Below are 16,615 nucleotides of genomic sequence, written 5' to 3'. Positions count from 1 at the left end.
CAGGGGCCCAAGGCCATTTTCTGCTGCTTTCTCAGGCACATTAGAAGGGAGGTGGATCAGAAGTAGAGCATCCAAGATTCGAGCCAGAGCTTATATGGGATGCAGGCATTACAAGCTGCACCTTAACTCACTATGCCACAATGCTGGCCCCAACAAATACAAATTTGATGCATTTATAAAATATATGATAATTCATATATGCTATTTAACACATGTTACCTCACATACTTATTTTTTCTCATGAGAACTTAAAATCTCATAGCAACTGCCAAGGAGATAATATGTTGTGAATAACTGTTATCTCTGGTGTGTACTAGATCTCTTGAACATACTTCTCCTGTCAAACTGAAATTTTGTGTCCTATAACCAATATCATCCCAGTCCTCCTAGCCCACAGCCTCTGGTAACCATCAGTTTACTCTTTATTTCTGAGTTTGACTATTTTACATTACACATATGAGATCATGTATTTGTCTCTCTGTGCCTGCATGTGTCACTTAAAATCATGCCCACCAGATTTATCCATGTTACTGAAAATAACGATTTATTTTTTTAAGCCTGAGTCATATTCCACTGTGTTTATATAACACATTTTCTCCATCTGTTAATCCTCTGATAGAGACTTAGGTTGAATCCATATCTTGGCTATTTTTTTTAATTTTTATTTATTTATCTATTTATTTGACAGGCAGAGTAGACAGAGAGAGAGAGAGAGAGAGAGAGAGAGAGAGAGAAAGGTCTTCCTTGCCGTTGATTCACCCTCCAATGGCCGCCATGGCCGGCGCGCTGCGGCCGGCGTACCGCGCTGATCTGATGGCAGGAGCCAGGTGCTTCTCCTGGTCTCCCATGGGGTGCAGGGCCCAAGCACTTGGGCCATCCTCCACTGCACTCCCTGGCCACAGCAGAGAGCTGGCCTGGAAGAGGGGCAACTGGGACAGAATCCGGCGCCCCGACCGGGACTAGAACCCAGTGTGCCGGTGCCGCAAGGCGGAGGATTAGCCTAGTGAGCCGTGGCGCCGGCCATATCTTGGCTATTATGATTAATTCTGTAATGAATATGGGAGTACCGATGTCTCTTCAACATGCTGATTTCATTTCCTTTGCATATATATATAATACACAGTATTGGCGTTGGTAAGTTATATGATATAAAAATAAAATATATAAAACACATTAGTAGGATTGGTAGGTTATATGATACTTCAGTTTTTAATATTAAAACAAATCTCCATACTATTTCCATAATGGCTGTTGCGATTTACATTGCCATTAACAGCATACATGGGTTCCTTTTTCTCTATATCTTCTCTAGCACTTGCTGTCTTTCTTCTTTTTGCTAATAGCTGTTTTAATCAGTGTGAGGGATTATGACTTTAATTTAAAATAAATTTTTTCATATAACTCTTGGCCCTTTCTATAACTTCTTTTGAGAAATGTCTATTTAAGTCCTTTGCATATTGTTTAATCAAGTTGTTTTCTTACTATTGCGTTTCTGATATATTTGGGATATTTATGCAAAGATATTTTCCATTCTATAGGTTTTCTCTTCACTCTTGTTTTCTTTGCTGTGCAGCTTTCTAGTGTGATGTAATCTCTTTGTCTGTTCTTGCTTTTGTTATTTGTACTTTTAGGCTCCTCTCCAGAAAAATCTTATAAAAATTAGTTTTAAAAAGCAGTCTTCTGCTTTTCAGTCTTTTCTGTAGTTGTGGAGATAAAAAAATCTTGAACAGTGAAGTAAGACCCATAGTCCTACCCCCATTCTAAGTGACCACTGTAAAATGCCCAGGGACCTCAGAACATAGGAGATTTCATGATTTTTGTACCCATATTAGAAAAGCTTGCCTCAGTTTTTTCATATCCAAGAGAGAGTGGACTGGAAAAATCCTATAAGTTTCTTTTTAGCCCTTATTTTCTGGGGCTCTGACAAAATATTCCAGTGGATTATAACAATGAATAATCGAGTTTTTAGAGTTACACAAAGAGTTGATTCCATTAGATTACGAAATGATCACCAGAACTATTAACAATTAAGGATCATACTGCTATTTGAAAATGCCTGGTTCATTATGTTTTTAGTGTTTGTCTTGCTGCTGGTTCTGATTCCCAGCCACTTCTCACTGCTTTATCTTCATTTGCACCACTGGTTTCCATTCACCATCCTCTATACGTGGTGAAGCTCTGTATCTGGCTCTCCTCGCTTCTCCAGTTGTCCTTCCACCTCTACCGCACAGATGATTTTAACCCATCCATCACTGACTCCCACTTCCTTGCAGTTTGGCTTCACTTTTATCTACAGAAGCCTATTTCTGTCTTCTGAATTCTCTGCACCCCAGAGCACAAGTCACACGAAATTTGATGCGCATGTAACAGTTTGTAAAGCACTCCGCCCCGCGCGCCACCATCTTAGCACACCGCTGTTCCCCTAGCCTGTAATAACATTAGTAAGCTTTCCGAGTGGGCTTAACCAAGCTAGAAAAACCAGTCATTGTCCATCACGCTCTCCCTTCACATCTAACCTGGATTTCAGTTTTCCCAGGTTTGTCACCACTGTGTTCCTACCACAGCCCTCACCATCCCTGGTACGAACTGGCACGCCAGACCCTTGGTCCTAGTCGATCTCCTCGGCTCCATGAGCCCTGTCACCTCAAGCCGTGCCCCACTGCAGTTACTGTTATGGTACAACGCGAGAACTGTGAGTCCGCCATTACAACCTCCAGCGATATGGAAATTAAGTCAACTGATTAAAATCACAGGAGTGAAATAGAGGCTGGTGAGCTTGCTGGGCTGCCAGGCATGACGAGCCAATCAGGGAGCACAGTGTGTCCCCCACGAGTGGCACAGACTTGACGTCAGCAGTTGTCATGGTAGCAAAGGGAGGACAGGGATGCCAGGGCTGGGGATGCTGAACCCCTGCTGCCAGTCTGAACCCTCCAAAGGCTGAAGGATAGTTTGGGGGCCCAGAGCCCCTTAGGCAAACTGTTCGTTACCACATGTCTGCGTGACCCAGATCCTTTCCAGTGCTTCGGGTTATCAGTTGGAGCAGGAAGGGGCTCTCTGTGTTGCATTATAAATTTCACTGGGATCAGCACAGTTCCAGCCGTTGCTGGAAGTCCACAATGGCCAGAGCTGAGCCAATCCAAAGCTAGGAGCCAGGAGCTTCTTCCGGGTCTCCCATGTGAGTGCCAGGGTCCAAGAGCTTGGGCCATCTTCCACTGCTATCCCAGGCCTTAGCAGAGAGCTGGATCAGAAGAGGAGCAGCCAGGACTCGAACCAGCACCCATATGGGATGCTGGAGCTTCAGGCCAGGGCTTTAACCACTGCGCCACAGCACTGGCCCCTGTCCCTTTTTTACAACAATGGGAGATGCCTATAAATAGAGGACTATTAAATAAGTCATGGAACATGCCTAGGATAGAATAAGATGCATCTTTTTAAATATTTATTTGAGAGAGAGAGAGCACTCTCGTCTGCTGGTTCACTCCTCAGATGCCCACAACAGCCAGGACTGAAGCCAGGATCTGAAAACACAGTCCAGGTCTCCCACATGAGTAGCAAGAACCCAATTACTTGAGCCATCACTGCTGCCTCCCAGAGTCTGCACAAGCAAAAGCTGGAGTCAGGAGCCAGAGCCAACCATTGAACCCAAGTAGTTGGACATCGGACACAGTTGTCTTAACTGCTAGATTAAATGCCTGCTCCCAAAATGTGTTTCTTTTTCAAGAAGAGGCAGATCACAAAGTCATAACTATAAAATAGTGGGTTTTTTTTTTTTGTTTTGACAGGCAGAGTGGACAGTGAGAGAGAGAGATAGAGAGAAAGGTCTTCCTTTGCCATTGGTTCACCCTCCAATGGCCGCTGTGGCCAGCGCGCTGCGACCGGCGCACCGTGCTAATCCGATGGCAGGAACCAGGTACTTATCCTGGTCTCCCATGGGGTGCAGGGCCCAAGGACTTGGGCCATCCTCCACTGCACTCCTTGGCCACAGCAGAGAGCTGGCCTGGAAGAGGGGCAACCGGGACTAGAACCCGGTGTGCCGGCGCCGCAAGGCGGAGGATTAGCCTAGTAAGCCGTGGCGCTGGCCTATAAAATAGTTTTAAAAATAGGAAATTTCAGGCCGGCACTGCAGCTCACTAGGCTAATCCTCCACCTTGCGGCGCCGGCACACCGGGTTCTAGTCCCGGTCGGGGCACCGGCTTCTGTCCCGGTTGCCCCTCTTCCAGGCCAGCTCTCTGCTGTGGCCAGGGAGTGCAGTGGAGGATGGCCATTGGAGGGTGAACCAATGGCAAAAGGAAGACTTTTCTCTCTGTCTCTCTCACTATCCACTCTGCCTGTCAAAAAAAAAAATAAAATAAAATAGGAAATTTCAGAAACATACAGATTATACCAATATTTGTATTTAAGAGGCAGGAAGTCTGGTTTGCTAGGGCTGCTAGAACAAAAAAGCATAGACTAGGTGGTTTAAACAACAGAAATTTATCTTTTCACGGTTCTGCAGACCTGAAGTGTTTCCCTCTTTTCCCCTTGGTTTGTGGATGGTACTTTTCTCCCTGCGTTTTCAGATAGTCTTTGTTCATTCGGTGTTTATCTGCGCCTTAATCTCCTCTTCTTTGAAAACAGTATATCGGATTGGGGCCCATCCTAATAGCCCCATTTTAACTTAATCACTTCTCTAAAGACCCTGTCTCCAAATACAGTGATATTGAGGAATTCTGAGGTACTGGGGAGTGGGACTTCAACATATGAATTTTGGAGGAAGGCAGTTCAGCCCATACCAGGTTCAGAGAGATGTTCAAATTCATCCAATTATATGCTTTAAATTTGTGCAGTTTATTGTATGTTGTTTTTTCCTCAAAAATGTTAAAAAGTAGAGGAAAAGAATAGATATTCATTTTTTAAAGATTTATTTATTTATTTGAAAGTCAGGGTTACAGAGAGAGAGAGGAGAAAGAAATCTGTCCACTGGTTCACTGCCCCTTTCTTTGGCCATAACAGCCAAGGCTGGGCCAGGCCGAAGCCAGGAGCCAGGAGCTTTTTCCAGGTCTCCCACAAGGGCAGCAGAGGCCCAAACACTTGGACCATCGTCCACTGCTTTTCTCAGGCTATTAGTAGGGAGCTGGATTGGAAGTGGAACAGCCAGGACGCAAACCGGTGCCCGTATGGAATGCTGGTGTCACAGACAGCAGCTTTGTCTGCTACACACAATGCCGGCCCCTCATATTTGTTTTTAAATGTATAAAATAATGTTGTCTTTTGCAAAAGAAATGAGCACATAGCAAGAATTCAAAACTGAGAATTTCCTTTAAAGTAGTTTTTTCTTTTTTTTTTTTTGGATTCAAAAAAGAGCTCTTCCATCTACTATTCACTCCCCAGCAACCAGGGCTGGGCCAGGTCAAAATGAGAACACCAGAAATCATCTGGGCTTCCCATGTGGGTTGCAGAGACTCAAGCAATTGAGCTATTGTTTGCTGCTTCCCAGGATGTGCCATAGCAAGAAGCTAGATTGGAAGCAAAGGAGCAGGAACTCAATCCAGGCACTCTGATAAGGGATGCTGGCAATATGTGATAAGTGATAATGTAACCACTGTCAAATGCCCACCTCAAAATTGAGACTTTAAACATATGTAAATGTATTACTGATTTTTTTAGACCACAGAAATACCTAATTTTTAAAATGCTAATAAGATAATAACACCAAGAGCTTTGGGCACTTGAGGAAGGCAGAAGGCTTCTAGGCTGAGGTCGGTGTCCAGCACAGACTTTTCCTGTACGTTCTGCTCACTTCTGTGTATTCTAGGATATTAGCTGTAGCCTTGACTATAATTTCTCCATATTTATTTTGTGGCAATATGTTTATGTGATCCAAAGGGATCACATAAACAAGAATAGTGTCTGCAAATACTAGCTGATAGAATAAAAAAGGGAGAGAATGAGCCAACATGGGAAGTGAGATACACAGCAGACCCATAGAATGGCAGATGTCCTAAACAGCACTCTGGCCTCAGAATCAGCCCTTAAGGCATGTGGATCCAGCTGAAAAGCCCATGAGACTATTTCAGGCATGGAAAGCCAAGACACTCTGGGGAAAAAAAAAAAAAAAAAAAAAAACCTAAATGAAAGATCTCCGCGAGTGAGATCCCAGTGGAAAGAATGGGTCATCAAAGAAGGAGGTACCTTTCTCTGAAGGGAGGAGAGAACTTCCACTTTGACCATGGCCTTGTCTAAATATGATCAGAGTCGGTGAACTCAGGGGGCTTCCATAGCCTTGGCAGCTCATGACAAGAGCCTAGGGTGATTACTGAGGCCATAAACAAGAGTGTCAATTTGTTAAGTCAACAACAGGAGTCACTGTGCACTTACTCCTCATGTAGGATCTTTGTCCTTCGTGTGCTGTACATTGAGATTTAATGCCATAACTAGTACTCAAACAGTATTTTTCACTTTATGTTTCTGTGTGGGAGCAAACTGTTGAAATCCTTACTTAATGTATGCTAAACTGATCTTCTGTATATAAAGAGAAATGAAAATGAATCTTGATGTGAATGGAAGGGGAGAGGGAGTGGGAAAGGGGAGGGTTGCGGGTGGGAGGGACGTTATGGGGGGGAAGCCATTGTAATCCATAAGCTGTACTTTGGAAATTTATATTCGTTAAAAAAAATTAAAAAAAAGATTTATTATTCATTCAAAAGTCAGAGTTACGCAGAGAGAGGAGAGGCAGAGAGAGAGAGAGAGAGAGAGGTCATCCATCCGATGGTTCATTCCCCAGATGGCCGCAACGGCCAGAGCTGCGCTGATCCGAAGGCAGGAGCCAGGTACCTCTCTCTGGTCTCCCACACAGGTACAGGAGCCCAAGGACTCGGGCCATCCTCTGCTGCTTTCCCAGGCCATAGCAGAGAGCTGGATTGGAAGTGGAGCAGTCAGGTCTCGAACTGGCACCTATATGGGATGCCGGCACTTCAGGCCAGGGTGTTAACCCACTGCGCCACAGCGCAGACCCCATCCATGGTTTTCTTCTTTTTAAATAAGGAAATAAAAAAGATTTTATTTTATTGTAGTAAAACATAACTATATCCAAAAGCAAATTGCATTTTCCATGTAAGTTTTAGTTTGATTTACTATTTGCCTATTGATTATGCCTTTAGTTCTTTAACCCTTAAGTTGCTTCTCAGTTTTTTGATAAATTACAGGCCATAGGAACATCTACATTCATCTACTATGAATTTTTCTTTTTTGTAATTAGCTTCGAACCCAAACATCTGTTAGTCATTAGCTTAAAAGGTTTAAAGAATGTTTTGGATCTCTTATAAGAGTCCAAAGTGCATTCTAAAGCCTCCCTTCTTTTCATTATCCATCAGTGACTCGTTTCTGAGACAGATAGATGGCCATAAGTTGCACTGAATCTGGGCGTATATCAAAATGCATAGGGGGTTGACTGGAACTCCGTAGAGGGTAAGCTTTGTTAGCTGGTGGGTATGCTCAGGAATGCCACATAAAAATTTCTTTTGTGCCAAATTGTTTTTTGTTTTTAGTGGTACCATGAACCACATTCAAGTCCAGGAATGCAAATTCAGAGGTGATTTCTGGGGGCTATCCTCATATTGTGTCTCTGAGGCCCTCTGAAAATTAAGGAAATAAAAGCTATTCTGGGCCTGGGTGTGACTGAAACAATCAGGCCACTATAGGCAGATTCCTTAACTATTCTTCTGTTGGTTACTTGACCTATAACTTCTTGAAAGGATAGCTGCTAAGACTTCTTTTACACACAGTGTGGCAGACACTTTCCAAGTGCTCATCTCTATTAATGAACTCATACAACCACTCTATGAGGTAAGGATTGTCATTATCCCCATTTTAAAACAGGAAACAAGTCAGTCACCCTTTATCCTCTTTGTGCTACTTTATTTTTATTGTATATTGTATTTACTGTCTTCTAAAATATTTTTAACCAAATAGTCAATGTTCTTTTTTTTTTAACTTTTATTTAATGAATATAAATTTCCAAAGTACGACTTGCGGATTACAATGGCTTCCCCCCCATATCGTCTCTCCCACCCGCATCCCTCCCCTTTCCCACTCCCTCTCCCCTTCCATTCACATCAAGATTCATTTTCATTTCTCTTTATATACAGAAGATCAGTTTAGCATACATTAAGTAAGGATTTCAACAGTTTGCTCCCACACAGAAACATAAAGTGAAAAATAATACATGATTTCTTTTAAATGATGATGAAATCAGATCAGACCTATTGTCATGTTTAATCCCAGTGAGAGTCAAGTTGGGAATTGATAATTTCTTTTTTTTTTTTTTACAGAAGATCAGTTTAGTATGCATTAAGTAAAGATTTCAACAGTTTGCACCCCCATAGAAACACAAAGTGAAATATATTGTTTGAGTACTCGTTATAGCATTAAATCTCAATGCACAGCACATTAAGGACAGAGATCCTACATGAGGAGTAAGTGCACAGTGACTCCTGTTGTTGACTTTACCAATTGACACTCCTGTCTATGGCTCACTAGGCTAATCCTCCGCCTAGTGGCGCCGGCACACCGGGTTCTAGTCCCGGTTGGGGCGCCAGATTCTGTCCCGGTTGCCCCTCTTCCAGGCCAGTTCTCTGCTGTGGCCAGGGAGTGCAGTGGAGGATGGCCCAGGTGCTTGGGCCCTGCACCCCATGGGAGACCAGGAAAAGCACCCGGCTCCTGGCTCCTGCCATCGGATCAGCGCGGTGCGCCGGCCGCAGCGCGCCGGCCGCGGCAGCCATTGGAGGGTGAACCAATGGCAAAAGGAAGACCTTTCTCTCTGTCTCTCTCTCTCTCACTGTCCACTCTGCCTGTCAAAAAAAAAATATATTCAGTGTTCTTAACCAAACAGGTTTTTTTTTAAAGATTTAGTTATTTATTTGGAAGGCATAGTTACAGAGAGGCAAAAGCAGAGAAAGAGAGAGAGAGGTCTTCCGTCTGCTGGTTCAGTCCCCAGTTGGCCACAATGGCCGGTCAGAAACCAGGAGCCAGGAGCTTCTTCTGGGTCTCCCACGTGGGTGCAGGGGCCCAAGGACTTGGGCCATCTTCTGCTGCTTTCCCAGGCCATACCAGAGAGCTGGACTGGAAGAGCAGCAGCCGGGACACAAACTGGTGCCCATATGGGATGCTGGCCTGGCACTGCGGGCGGTGGCTTTACCCGCCTATGCCTACTATGCCACAGCACCGGCCCCACCAAACTTTTAAAAATCAATGTCCTCATTGCATTTCTTGCAGGGCACATTGTTAATATTATTGTGAAAATAGAAATTCACGTAGCTGTTTTCTGCAGACCATGAAAAGAAGAATGGTACCTTATCTAAATAGGGCAAATGGATTTGGACTTACATAAACATTATGGTTGAGACTTCCTGACTTGTTTCCACTGAACTGTACAGCTTCCACCTGAGCTCTGTTGCTTTCCTGGTCTTTGTTGCTCTCTGCTGCTGGGATTCATTGCTTTCTGAATCCCACAGGTTCCTGGCTTTGGAATTTCTGCCAGACCATTGAAGCTGCCCCACATGGGTTTATTCCTCTTCACGGGAGCTTCCAGTGTAAGGACTGGAAACATGGAAGGGTGGGGATGTTTCTATGAAGTGCACTCTTTCTTCTGGTTTAATGTGAGCTTTTTACTTAAGGTAACTGTAACATTTCAGAAATGATAATTCTATAGATATTCTTGGTTTTTTAAATAGGCAGTAGAAAGTCCCCCTTCCCATTATCCTTACAAAGTTTGCATCTGCATATCAAATATAAATATGCTTTTGAGAATATTTCTGTAAATTATTCATTTTCTAGTTGCCATCAAACACATTTATTTACATAGCAAAACATTCTGTACTACTTATGGACAAAGAGACAAAATAATAACTTTTCACTGTTTCTTCAGTAATGTGCGAGATCTTCTTAGACTATTCTAAAGTTAGACTAATATGTTTGGTTTATGATCTGTTATTTAGAGATACTGTGATTTTCGTTTGATGTACAGAGAAGGTTTTTTTTAAATGGCTTCTGATACAGCTGTCTGCTAATGGCCTGGGAAGGCAGCAGAGGATGACCTAAGTCCTTGGGCCCTGCACCCACGTACGAGACTCGGAAGAAACTCCTAGCTCCTGGCCCCAGCCTGGCTCTGGCCCCAGCTGTTGCCCCCATTTGGGGAGTAAGCCAGCAGATGGAGGATCTCTGTCTGTCTCTCCTCTCTCTCGCTGTAACTCTTTCAAATAAATAATCTTTTTAAAAAATGGCTTCTGAAATGGCAGCAAGATAGGTTTAAATATGTCTTGACCAAAGCCAGTTACCATGATGTAGTTTTAAATATCTATAACTAGGTTTCAAGAATTCCTTGTTCAATATATCTAGGTTATATAGAAATTCACCTCATCTTATATTGTGATATATTTAGCTCATTTTTGTTGTAAGATTAATAAGTTACATTCCATTTCAGTTATGGTAACCAAGAGTTAGTTTGTAAATCTTAAACCCTTTGGCACCACGTTCAAGGCAGTTTGTGTTATGAGCTATGCAGAGATGTAGGGTGGTTGTCTGTTACTCTTACACACAGTTACTTTAGGGAAAACTAGACTTTAGTTGAAGGTACTAACAGTGCTAGAGATGCATTTTTTATCAGTGACCCTAGCTTTGTCTAGACCCTTTGTTTCCTCTCCATTCTTTCCTGCAGCTGATTCACAGCAAAGCTAATGAAAGTTAAGCTTTAGGACTACCCCTCCCCCAATGTGCCCCTTTCAAGCCATGGCAGGAATCCTGACAATTTTGTATTTATTGTCTTAGAGAGGACCCTTCTAATTATATAAGCTTCTGGCCCTGCAGCACCACTTCTGTATATAACATATGATTGATATCATTAGGATCCTTCTCAGAAGCAGCACAGAGAAAAAAAAAGTGTAAAAAGAAACTGTACTTTTCTGAAATATGGAATCATGCCATTAGTAATTAATGTGGGACAGTAAAAGAGATTTAGAGAATCTTTTTTTTTTCTAAACAGCATCCATAGTTCTACCAGGAAGCAACGAAGTCTCTGTGGTATAACACTATTTTTATCAAACTTTATTCAATCTTCCTTTATTGTCTTGCTGGTGGGCAGATTGCCTTCAGCTTTTGGCCTGTGTTCAAAGCATATGAGAGCTGGCAAGATGCATACCAGCCCTGCATTAGCCCATAGGGCAAGAAAGGTGCTTGGAGAAGACAGCTTGAAAGATTCTGCAAATTTATGATTTGGCATCACATAATCCCAGGATGCAACTGGGAAAAAGCAATTGAGGCCCCTCAGGTACAAAATTTAAGCCTGGATTTAATATACGAGTGATAAAAATCTATGTACCCTACCCCCAGTTCCAAAACATGAGACCGAATGATGTTGTTTATTAAACCATTTTGCAAAAGTAGGATCATAGCATCAAGGAGACAGCTGTCTAATCACTGAATAAATCATGAGCTTTGAGATATTGGGCAAAATAAATTCCCTAAGCCGCCTTTTCCCCAATTAAGAAGGTCATAGAGAGGATTTAAAAATATATGACTCATGAAGTGCTTATAAGAGCTGTTCACTGAATGCTAGCTCCATTCCCCCACATGGTTCCTCTTATGTACATGGCCTGTAGCCATGTGCTGAGTGTGGTCTGCCAGCCAAAGTACTCTCACTTGATTAAAAGTATATGCTTGTCAAACTCTATTTTCAGAGAATGATGAGGAGCAGGAGGTACTGCCATCTCTGGATAAGCCTGGGTGGTACTCCCAAGGGAATGCTGTCCAGCTTTATGAACTTCTGAAGAAAATGACTGGCAAACCTGAACCCAAGGTATTTTCTCATTGAGACAGTCCTTGATGCCACTTGAAGAAGTAAACAGTTGTAAACTGAAACCATAATTTTAAGTGCATTCAGTTTAGTCACCCATGGAGGGATCATCTACCTCTGTCATCCAGCTAAGTCTGTCCTCTTCCCTCTTCTGATTAAACAGGCTAAATAAGTGTTTACTTTGCTGTTGTATCCTGAGTCCCTATCCATGACAGAGAAGAACAAGGATTCTAAGCATGTGGGCACAGATATAGGAAGTACACAAGATTAGTGTGTGGTATGCGTAAGGAGTGATGTCCTGGTAATTGTCCACCAAAAAACTTTTTGTGTGTAAAATAATAACTGAAATTACACTACATATTTGTCTAAAGATATCCTGATCACATTGTTAATGTTGGACAATGGTGCTTTTTTAACAGTTGAACCCTGTCTTCCAAAAATATTTACCAGGAGCCCCATGAACAGGAGAAATTATTAGGTAACTGAGCCCTACTCCATTGGCTCCCACAATGCCACAGTCACTTGGACCCCTGAGAGGTTTAGTAGATGGAGCATCCTGACATGGAAGCTCTAGTTTATATCTCTTCACTGCATTTTCCCATCTGTAAATTGAGGGGTGTGGACTAGATCAGAGCTTTCCAGATTCTGCATGTGCAGTCCCACCCTCAGATGTTCTTTTTCAGTAGATCTGGGATGGGGCCCAGAAACTGCTTTGAAGAGTGGTTGTGGTACACACTTTTGATCATGTGTAATCCACTGTCACAACAGTTTTAGTTGTAAACATAGTATTTGTAAACAGACAGGTTCACCTCTTTGGGATGACAGTCTTCTGCCTTTCTTCTACCTGAAAATGGGTTGCATAACTTCTTAACACGAAATGGAACAAGTTGATGGTCAACTGTGGAGTTAGAGAAGTTTAAGATGTGTATGCAGTTTATATTTGCATATTCCGATGTCTTGTGAGGTGTTTCCTTTTGTCTTCCCTGGAATGACCACCACTGCCTTTCACAATTCTTGTGCCTCAAACAGAATTTGCTGTCTGACTTCTAGGTGGTTTACTTTGGTGACAGCATGCATTCAGATGTTTTCCCAGCCCGTCACTATAGTAATTGGGAGACAGTCCTCATCCTGGAGGAGCTCAGAGGACAAGAAGGTGGGAATCCGGAGGAGTCAGAGCCTCTAGAGAAGAAGGGGAAATTCGAGGTAAGGCTTCCCAGCAGCCCTTTCCTTTAAAAAAAAATGACCTTCAAAATTATCTTGGTCTGACAATATATCCTCACATCTCTGTAGTTTGTTTTTGAGGCGGTATTTATATGGATGGGCTCATCCTTAGCAAATGTTTTAGGCCAACTTTGTTGATTTTTCTGTTTTATATAAAATCTTGCATCTTCCTGCATATATTTAAGGGCAAATGAAACAATCAGATTTCTTTTTTTCAAAAATTACCTTTTGACCACAACTTAGAAAAGTCAGATTATTTTAATATATAAGTTCAGGTCTGTTCCTCTACGGTTACACGTTCATCACAAAGGACAAAGCACATCAAAATCAGGCAGTCTGTGCAGTACCTCCTAGGAATATAGACTCTTTTCTGCTTCCTTGTGGAGCTGGTCCAGTGAGGGAAAGCAGTCAATAAAGAGCAACAAAGAAATCACCCTGTGAGGGTTATTCTGTTTGTCTTGTGATTGTTAAGAAAAACCTAATTGAGTTTTTCCATTCCTATATCAAGCACATTATATATAGGCATGGTCTTTTAGTTGGTGCAAAGCCTGAATATAAAACAATTTAATTCTGTGTTTCCAGTTATTTTATTCAGCCTAAATGACCTTTCAGAACTATAATCAAAAACCAAAATAACCTGATCAGTTCAAGATTGGTGCTGTGAAACAAAATATTTACATCTACTACATGCAGTGGAAATTAATGTTTTGTTTCACTTAGGTCTGAATTAATTTCCTTAGATATTTTTTAATAATTTCCATTCTAGATAAAAGCATCTGGAGTTAGAAGATCATTTTCACTTCCCTCATTTGTAACAGGAAGCTTAAGATAAAGACAGAGAGGACATCGCAAATGGAACTTTAAAGGTTTAAACACAAAACTTTAGTTAAAATCTTGGTACATCAGTTGATTATCCACTGCACTATATTGGAGCATGACAGATAAGCAAAATATGGTACATTTTAATAATTAAAGTAAGCCTAGTTAAGGAGACCAAGGAACAGTTTCTCTTAGTTTATTTTTGTCTGTAGAACTAAAAATCTGTTCATTATACTTACAATTACTTGAACAGTCTCGATTCTATCCAACTAGACTTACATCAAATGAAAGAGATCTCTTCTTCAGACCCTTTCATTGGTATTTTCACCTGTTTCTTCATTAGAACTAAAAACAAAAAGGCTTTTGCAACTTTTTAGAATAATTTGTTATGGGAGCCTAGCATTGTGGAACAGCAGGTTAAGCCACAGCCTGCAACACCAACATCCCATATGAGCACCAGTTTGAATCCCAGCTGCTCCACTTCCTATCCAGCTCCCTGCTAATGCACCTGGAAAAGCAGTGGAAGATGGTTCAAGCACTTGGGCCCCTGTACCCACACAAGAGAACCAGATGGAGTTCCAGGCCCCTGGTTTCGGCCTCACTCAGCCCTAGTCATTGCAGCCATCTAGGGAGTGAACAGAGAATGGAAGACCTCTCTTTCTCTCTGTCTCTACCTCTCTCTGTAATACTACCTCTCACATAAATAAAGATAAAATTTTTTAAAAAGCCAGGGGGCTGGCATTGTGGCATAGTGGGTGAGGCCACCGCTGCAATGCCAGCATCCCATATGGACATGAGTTCAAGTCTCAGCTGTTCCACTTCCACTCCAGCTCTCTGGAATGGCCTGGGAAAGCAGAAGATGGTCCAAGTCTTTGGGTTCCTGTACTTATGTGGAAGACCTGGAGAAGCCTTCTGGCTTCTGGCTTCTGATCGGTGCAGCTCCAGCCATTGCGACCATCTGGGGAGTAAACCAGCGAATGGAAGACTGCTCTTTCTCTCTCTCTGCCTCTGCCTCTCTGTAACTCTGCCTTTCAAATAAATAAATAAATATTTTTTAAAAAGCCAGTTCCAATTTAACATAAAGGATGCTCTCTAATAAGGAAATCATTTTCTTTTTCCAAAAAGGTAATATATACCCAAAGCCTGTTTAAAGGTTCCTAGAGGGCTTTTGTATCAATTTATTTAATGAATAATTTTAAAAACCTTAGATTGGACAATAATTAATCACAGTTTTCATTATTCTTTTCTTTTGCTTCAGGAACCAAAGGCAAAACCTCTAAATACTTTATCCAAAAAATGGGGCTCTTTTTTTATTGATTCCATTTCGGGATTGGAAAATACAGGAGACTCCTTGGTTTATACATGGTCTTCTAAGAGAATCAACACCTACAGCACTATTGCAATTCCTAGTATTGAAGCAATTGCAGGTAAGGGAGAAATGCCTATGAAGCGTAAGTACTAGACTTCTTGCCTTGAAAATATGGAAATCTCCCTATGATGTGATTTCTTCTTCTTGGGAAACACCTTCTAGAAATGACAGCTTAAATAGGTAGGACCGTTACTTCCAACAGAGGCAACTATGGAAGCTGGACAATTTTTTTAAGTCAGCTTGGAGGCGTAACATAAATGATGCTAAGAAAGCCCAATAATGTGAACCTTGGTTGTGGTGCTACTTTTCCTCCTTGTATTTACTGATTCCAGAGGGCACCAACGAGGGTAGGTGGGCCTTCTAGTAACAACATGAATCTACAAGGTGGGGACTGCAGGCAAAGGCCTGCCTGAGGAGGGTGGACCTGGGGAATCCTCTCAGTCTATGTTGAGACCCTGCAAGCTTTTCCCTTAGAATAAGGAAAATTTGGGAAGAGGTCTCCAATTTCACAGGGAATGAAGCTAAGCCTCAATCAACTGAAACTCTATAACTGGATTCAGGGGATTCCAAATTGCTAGTGCCCCTACAAGAGCAAAAAGATAGGTTGACTTCAAAGGAATAACAGACTGACATCTGACTTCTCAGCATTAGTGAAAGTGAAAAGTGATGTAGACAGTAATCTTCAAATTGCATGAAGGAATGACAGCCAATCTGGATGGATTTCTACCCACTAAAGCAGAGTTGGGTAAACTTTTTTCTACCAACGACCATTTTGATATTTGTAACATCATTTGCAAGTCATACAAAACTATCAACTTAAAAAATTAGCCTGCTATAGATTTACTGAATTTCAAGTTCTACCTGTGGTTGCCTTGGCAGGTCCAGTCCAAATGATTATGCAGGCATTATATAGCTTATGGGCCAGATGTTCCCCACCTCTGCATTAAAGATGTCATTAAAAGGGCCAATGTTGTAGTAACATAGTAGGTAAAGTCACTGCCTGCAATGCTGGCATCCCATATGGGCCCTGGTTCGAGTCCCAGCTGCTCCACTTGTGATCCAGCTCCCTGCTAATGTGCCTGGGAAAGCAGTAGAAGATGGCCCTAATCTCTGGACCCCTGCATTCACGTGGGAGACTCCAAACAAGCTCCTGGCTCCTGGTTTGGCTTGGCCCAGCTCCGCTGGGAGTAAATGAGTAGATGGAAGATTTCTCTCTTTCTTTCTCTTTCTCTTTCCCTAACCCTGCCTTTCAAGTAGTAAATAAAATAAATCCTTTTTAAAAATATATCATTATAGGCCGGCACCGCGGCTCACTAGGCTAATCCTCCGCCTTGCGGCGCCAGCACACCGGGTTCTAGTCCCGGTCGGGGCGCCAGATT

The 16,615-nt window shown here is 42.2% G+C and overlaps 1 protein-coding gene across 2 annotated transcripts in view; it reads left to right on the top strand.

Annotated features, from left to right (window-relative positions):
* The window catches only part of NT5DC1 (5'-nucleotidase domain containing 1), a 141,446-nt gene that overhangs the window by 116,701 nt on the left and 8,130 nt on the right, over positions 1 to 16,615 (top strand). The window contains exons 9-11 of one of the 2 annotated variants that reach the window (XM_008263394.5): positions 11,712 to 11,830; positions 12,878 to 13,030; positions 15,126 to 15,294. In XM_008263394.5, the coding sequence (XP_008261616.3) occupies positions 11,712 to 11,830; positions 12,878 to 13,030; positions 15,126 to 15,294 (441 nt within the window). Of the gene's footprint in view, positions 1 to 2,527; positions 2,693 to 11,711; positions 11,831 to 12,877; positions 13,031 to 15,125; positions 15,295 to 16,615 lie in introns of those variants that run through there. The other variant, XM_089333763.1, reaches the window with a different exon arrangement.

Source organism: Oryctolagus cuniculus, chromosome 5 (genome assembly GCF_051225735.1).
Source record: "Oryctolagus cuniculus isolate XC-2025 breed Fujian yellow rabbit chromosome 5, ASM5122573v1, whole genome shotgun sequence".
NCBI lineage: Eukaryota > Metazoa > Chordata > Mammalia > Lagomorpha > Leporidae > Oryctolagus > Oryctolagus cuniculus.
The sequence above is the reverse complement of the archived record's forward strand: the minus strand, read 5'-3'. Positions and strand labels throughout refer to the sequence as shown.